Source organism: Serinus canaria, chromosome 4A (assembly GCF_022539315.1).
Source record: "Serinus canaria isolate serCan28SL12 chromosome 4A, serCan2020, whole genome shotgun sequence".
Taxonomy (NCBI): domain Eukaryota; kingdom Metazoa; phylum Chordata; class Aves; order Passeriformes; family Fringillidae; genus Serinus; species Serinus canaria.
The window spans coordinates 15273072-15279773 of NC_066318.1; the positions used below are offsets into that span (position 1 = coordinate 15273072).

The 6702-nt window shown below is 40.4% G+C and overlaps 1 protein-coding gene across 3 annotated transcripts in view; it reads left to right on the forward strand.

Annotated features, from left to right (window-relative positions):
- Positions 1–6684, forward strand: part of TAF1 (TATA-box binding protein associated factor 1) — a 29350-nt gene extending 22666 nt beyond the window's left edge. For 2 of the 3 annotated variants that reach the window (XM_050974555.1, XM_018924567.3), the window contains exons 36-39: positions 3639–3737; positions 3948–4098; positions 4808–4985; positions 6009–6684. In XM_050974555.1, coding sequence (XP_050830512.1) covers positions 3639–3737; positions 3948–4098; positions 4808–4985; positions 6009–6225 — 645 coding nt within the window. In that variant the 3' untranslated portion in view covers positions 6226–6684. Of the gene's footprint in view, positions 1–2227; positions 2354–3638; positions 3738–3947; positions 4099–4807; positions 4986–6008 lie in introns of all 3 variants that reach the window. The other variant, XM_050974556.1, reaches the window with a different exon arrangement.
- The last annotated feature ends 18 nt before the right edge of the window (positions 6685–6702 follow it).

A 6702-nucleotide genomic window follows, 5' to 3' on the forward strand; every position in this document is an offset into this window, starting at 1 on the left:
GATTCTTTACATCTCTTGGTTCCAGTTCTAGTGGAAAATAACATTTTTTAACCTTTATCATTATTTTATAGCAGACAATTGTGTGTGTCAGGTATTTTCTGTGTTACCGAGCAAGTTCTTGCTGGGCTTCTTTTCAGTGTTTACAGTTTGGCAAAGATTTATAAGCTACTTAGACTTTTTTAAAAATAATTGTTATTTTGGGTTGTTTGGTTGCTTTTAAAAACATCAGTTAAAAACTTCCACCAGGAATGACAGGTTAATTCATGAAAACTAAAATTAACTTTGGAATTTGCCTAGGAAAGCAGGGGATGTCATCCTAGTGTCTGAGATGTGCCTTTTGTTTATTTGAACAAGTTCATAGGCCTTGGGAAAGATCTCTGTGTTGATAATTGAATGATAAAATGCCAATGTTGTGCTAGAGGAAGACAAACCAAAGCTTTCTTTGCAGTTGCTCAGCCCAGTTGTAGACCAATAATTTTTTGATTCTGTGCAAGTCTGATGTAATTACATCTGGAAAGTTGCATTTAATTTTAGCAAAGTCAGAGCAGGAAAGGCAGGCTTGAAGTTCAGGCACAATTTAAGATCTTATAAAGATTATTTTTAAGAGAAAAATGAGTTTAAAATTTGTTTAGGCAAGAAGTATACAAAGACTGTATGGCTCAGCCAGAGTAGCAGGACACAGGTGGGTTTAGGGCAATATTTAATACCCTCCCATCCATCTCTCCCCACAAAAATACTCAAAATGTAGCATTTTAGGAAGGTAGAAAGTATTTGTTACAAATCATGATCAAATTCAACTGGCTGGGAGTGCTAAGACTGAGTTTCATGGTAAAAGACCTTCCTGCCAATAGGAAGTGTTGGTCTGCAGGAGTCTTTGGAGATGAGTTATTGAAACTATTTGTTGACATATGTCAAGAATTAAATGGCATCAGTGGTGATCCCAATACATCAGAGAGTGAGGGAGAAAAATGCCATTTTCTTACCTGATGAAGAGCAATGTTACTTGGTCTGATTTTATTTCATGCTGGTGATCAAAAGAGAGGAAAGAAGGCCTGGGCAGGGAACTGTCCTTGCTAAAAGGAAAGAGCTCTCTGAACTTCTGTCTTGAACTTGTCACCTGAAGGCCACCCTTTCCCTCTGCTCCTTGGCTGGAGCTACAGTCCCACTTCCCACACTCCCAAACTTGCCACAGATGGCAGGTCTGGGGGAATTGCTTGGCTTTAGTTCCCTTTTTTAAATGCAGTTGTGACAGCCAGCATTTATCTCCCCTTATGGGTCTTCAGAGGTTGGCCTCCAGGATATAAAAAGCAAATACAGTTGAGAGCTGTCTGTGCTTTACATATCTGTTTAAATTCTTAGGAAGTCTGTTTTGCCTAATTTAAGAATTACTTGTATTGTTCTTCAGACTTTCAGTATTGTCATGGTCTATGAAGTGTGTATTTTTAGGGAACTTTATTAAATCCTAATATGTAGTTCCTGATTAACTCTTCAGAGGTCAGTCTGGCTGCAAACTGCAGGTAGGCTTCTGGAACACTTTATCCAAATCTCCTTTTTCTTGCCTGTGTCAGGTTTAGGAGTTGAGACAGTGACTTACATAGGATTGATTGGAAGCTGAAGCTTTGCTGTTTCATAGGTGCTAGACTTTTCCCAGTTCTGATTGGAGCATTTGGGGCTGCAACACCATTCCCATTATAAGGAAGTAAATGGAAAGGGCCATGCTGAGTCAGACCAAAGGTTGATGTAATCAAGTCTCCTGTCTCTGGCAGGGTACAGAAGTAGGTGGATGCAAACACACAGTGATCATTTTTACAGCAAACCCTCTCTGCTTCTGGGAATTGGTTGTTCAGGCACCTTAAACTTGTGTTGGACCTGGGCTATTGTATTTATGAGCTGCAGAGAGGTCTATTCTGTATAAATTTATTGAATCCTTTGGAGCTCATTTGTGATTTTGGCCTTTGTAGAATAGCACTGTATAGAAGTACTGACTTCTGTTTTAAAATCTGTTATTTGGCAAACTTCAAAGCTGATGTTTTGAGCCATTGCATTTACCCCATTTGTTCTTTAAGAATAATTAGCTCATTTTGACTAAACAGTGTGCAATAATATGAACACCACACCAGAAAGATGCATTTAGTCCTGAAATCCCAGTCTTGCCTCTCAAGATACTGTTCCAGTCTCAGTTCAGTGCCTGAGAATGTTCTGTCTCCTGTTTCCACCTATACTTTAGCCACCAGATTTGTATGATACCAGCACTTCCCTCAGTGTGTCCCATGGTGCTTCATTCTATCAAGATGAAAGCAATTTGTCTGCTATGGACACTCCCATCACTACCTCAGGGAAGCGAGGAACTCAGGTCAGAATCCTCCATTTTCTCATCTGCTTGGGGAGTTGTCTTGTATGAGCAAATTACTAAAAGGAGGCAATGACTTTGTAGGAAACAGGTGACAAAGATCAGGTTTTCCAAGAACAGAAGGGAATCTCTTCCAAAAGTTATGATATTTTCTTCATTTTGACGGCTCTGAGGCAAAAGTAAAAAAAAATTAAAAAAAAAATAAAGAGCACTGGGAATTGAGACACTGCAAAACAAAGAATAGAGAATCAAAAGCTGCAAAAGAATCTGCCTAAGGCCAGGTATTTGTTTGCTTCACTGCTTCTGGAAGTAGAAACCTGGTGACTCATGCTACAGAGGGTTAATATGCAATCCCTTGTTAATTCTGAATAAAGAAATGGTGAAGGATATTCTACAGATTCACAAGATCATAATTAGATTATTATGGTTGCATCCAGTGACAATTAGGAGCTTGGAACATATGGTTGCCACTGTAGATACCTTATAGTTTTAAAAGGAAAAGCAGTCAGGTTAAAGGGATTAAATAATTAGAAATTAACTTGATACAGTAACCACAGAATATTTTTCCTTAGTCTTTATTCTGTATTAAACAAAACAATAAATGTTGAAGGAGAGGGAATAGCAGAAGGATATGCAGTAATAGGACCGTGAAAATAAATGACCAGGAGGATGAAGAAGGTGAGGAGCCATGAGACTGAAGGTGGTACCAGAAAGACTGGTGAGAGCTATTCTGAACAATGCAGGCAAACAGAGATCGGTTAGGAATCGTTCTGTGTAGTATTGTAGACATCTGTAGCTGTGTGAGTGCCTTCTAGATTTGGAACTCTTCAAGCTTTCTGTAGAAATTTATAGTCTTTGGGACAGAATCTCGCATGTCCTCTTTATCTTGAACTTGTGGGGACTGTGGGAAGAACAGGAAGAGAAGGACAGAAAAAGATTTGGGGGAAATGCTGTATGCTTTTACAATATATGATGAAAATAAGCACTCTTTTTACAACCTAGTGCTATTTTCCAGAAATAACTAGTTGAACAAGGAACTCTGGTCTGTGAGGCTGGAGATTCCCAATTCAAGGATGAGCACACCAGGTCGAAGTGTGTGGAGACAGTGCTCTCTGATCTTGCAATAAAGAGGAGGATTCTTGCTCTGAGTGATACACATATCTTTTCCTTTCTGTCTTTCCCTCCTGTACTGCCACACCCACCTCTGTGGCCCAGGTGTCCCTCCCACCCACAGGTGATGTCCAGCAGTGCCCTCCTCAGTGTCACTGCTCTTTGTGTTCCCATCCAGATGCGCCAGGGGCGAGGTAGGCTGGGCGAGGAAGACTCTGATGTGGATATTGAAGGATTTGATGAGGATGATGATGGCAAGCCTAAGACTCCAGCCCCAGTGAGTATATTTACAGAAATCCCAGCCACAGTGTAGGTGCTGTCTCTCAGGGCTGTCTGTTGTGCCTGCTGCCCTGAGACAGGCTCTGGAATGCAGTTGGAAAGTTAGCACTGTGACATGAGGGAATGCTTCAGAGTGGACAGAGTGGGAAATCTGACAGAAATGGCAGCATGCTGCTGGGTCTTCAGCATCCCTCTTTGTGTGACCCAGGAAGTTGAAGATGCAGATGGTGACCTTGCTGATGAAGAAGAAGGATCAGCCCAGCAGCCTCAGGCCAGTGTCCTCTATGAAGACTTGCTTATGTCTGATGGAGAGGATGATGATGATGGGAGCGATGAAGAGGGAGATAATCCTTTCTCGTGTAAGTGTTCTTTTCTGGTTGTTGATGAACCCAGCTGATCTCATGCTTCCAACACAAAAACAGGCAGTGGAGAGCAGAGACCAAGGGGGAAGATGAGGAAACTGGGTGAACACAAATGAGACTGAAACCAAAATAGGAATAGGAATGCTGTAAATACAGACACACATGAAAGCAGATTTAAGACAAGATCTTGTTGGTTGTATTTCATAAAGTGAAACTGCAAATGGTTCTGAAAACACTGTGAGTATGATTTGGTGTGCAGAGCCAGGAATGGGCAGTCTAGTAAAAGTACATTTATTTTGATATGAAATAGGGTTATGAATGTAAAATGTTAATGTTAAAACAATGTTATCACAAAGAGGAAGAGGTGTACAGAGTTTAGTCAGACTGTTTCTATGTTTTAATACAAACTCATGCAGAAAAGCATATAGTGCTATTGACCAATGACTTCTGAAAATTTTTAGGGGGGAAGAAGGGGGAATTTTCCAGAGTAGACAAGGCCTTTTTGAGTAATGGTGGTAATGAGATTGCTTTGGAATAACATTAGAATTGGGCATTCAGTAGGTGGTGTCACCTCCCAGATACCTTTTCTGCTGCCTTTGTAAATATTCCTTATGGTCAACACTGCAGCCTTGAACCACAGACAGTGGGTATGTAAGTGACAGAACAAACCTGGCAGTTCCTGACCAAACTTTGGTTCATTACACAGCTATCCAGCTGAGTGAGAGTGGCAGTGACTCAGATGTGGAGCCCAATGCAGTGAGACCCAAACAGCCTCATGTTCTTCAAGAGAACACACGGATGGGCATGGACAATGAAGAAAGCATGATGTCCTATGAAGGAGATGGTGGGGAGACATCTCATGTTATGGAGGACAGCAATATCAGGTAATTAGAGCTGGTTAAAATACCTTCTCTTAAAGATTTTAGAAGTTTTCATCCTAAAAAACCTGAAGAATATCTCATATTTTTTGTGAAGTTATCTTGTGACTGTTCCTACTGTTGCAGCCATAATTACAATTTATTCTTACTGACAGAAATTTGGGGTTGCTGTTAGATTTTCAATAATAAAAATATCAGTTAAATTAGAAAAAAAAAAACCTACCCTGTTTTTTCTTTTAAGTTAGATGATTTCTTGTACATATGTAGTGATTTTTGATGGCAGGACAAATAAAGGCTTTTATAAGCTGTCTCAAACTACAAGATGCTTTTGAAGGTAAAAAGTGACTTAGCAGATTAACTTTTTTTTTCCCCTCTAAGAACAAGGATGTCCTGACTTGAAATTCAACTGCTTAGTTGAAGTCCAGAAGTATAGGAATATGCATATTCTATATTTTGGAAGGTGTTCAATTATTAGAAAATTAAAAGTACAATATCAGCTTTATTTTTTTGCATTCAAGAGAACAGTAACCTACTCTCCCTTCTCTGGGCATTCTGTAGAGTACAAGTATTTGATTCTCTGTTCTTCTTCTACTTGTGGAATTCAGTTTCTTGGTGCAAATATTGATATTTGCCCCATAAATCACAGGCATCAGAGCTGATAGGTAGCTGGGCTGGCAGGCAATGGTCATCCCAGCCCAGGACCTTGACAAGAGTCAGCTGGAAGTTCTAGAGAAGATGAGAATGGGCTGAAAACACTCCTGCACTTTCTGTCTGCAGTGAAGGTGACAGAAGCTGTTGGAACAATCAGTTTTTCCTGTCTGGAGTGTATGAGAGTGAAGATACTGGAATTGTTTCACTGGAAAACTGTTTTTTCTTCAGTGTCTGTTTTAAAAAGCTGGCCAGTGACAGAATTGAAATGCACAGTGGCTCCCTAGTGTTCACAGGACTTCAAGCCAACTCTCACAGCAGTGAAATACAGAATTGCTGGTATCAGCAGCTCATGTAAAATGATTTTCTTCTTTTTTCTAGTTATGGCAGCTATGAAGAACCAGACCCAAAGTCCAACACAAGAGACACGAGTTTCAGCAGCATTGGAGGCTACGAGATCTCAGAAGAGGAGGAGGAGGAAGAGCAGCAGCGCTCTGGGCCAAGTGTTTTAAGTCAGGTCCATCTGTCTGAGGATGAGGAGGACAGTGAGGACTTTCACTCCATTGCAGGAGACAGTGACCTGGACTCAGATGAATGAACTCCCTTCCCTGATATGATGGTCATTCTGGGCCACTCTTGGCTCCTGAATTTCTCTTGTCCCAGTTTGGTGTAAGGAACTGTGTAGTGTCAGCTGTGATGACAAGATTTTTTTTTTTTTTTAGATATTTTAATTGATTATAAAACATGTTATATGAATGAGTAAACGGTGAAAAATAAGCTTTAGACAAGCGCGTCTTGCTGAAGCCTTGGCTTGTTGTAGCCTGTACTGGTTCCAGAATTCAGATACAGATTTCTGTGGTTTGTTCTTCAGTCTTTATAGATGTAAAGTAATTCCTCAGAAATACTGGCCTGTTGGATACGAGCATGCCTATCAGGAAAAAATACTTGCTCAGAATGAAATACTTGCTGTTGATGAACAACTGTAAGGCAATTTTCATTTCAAAAAGGGGAGCTTTTTCTTTGGGACCACAAATACAGTGTCTGATGTCTGACCCCTGAGTGGTTTCGGGAACTG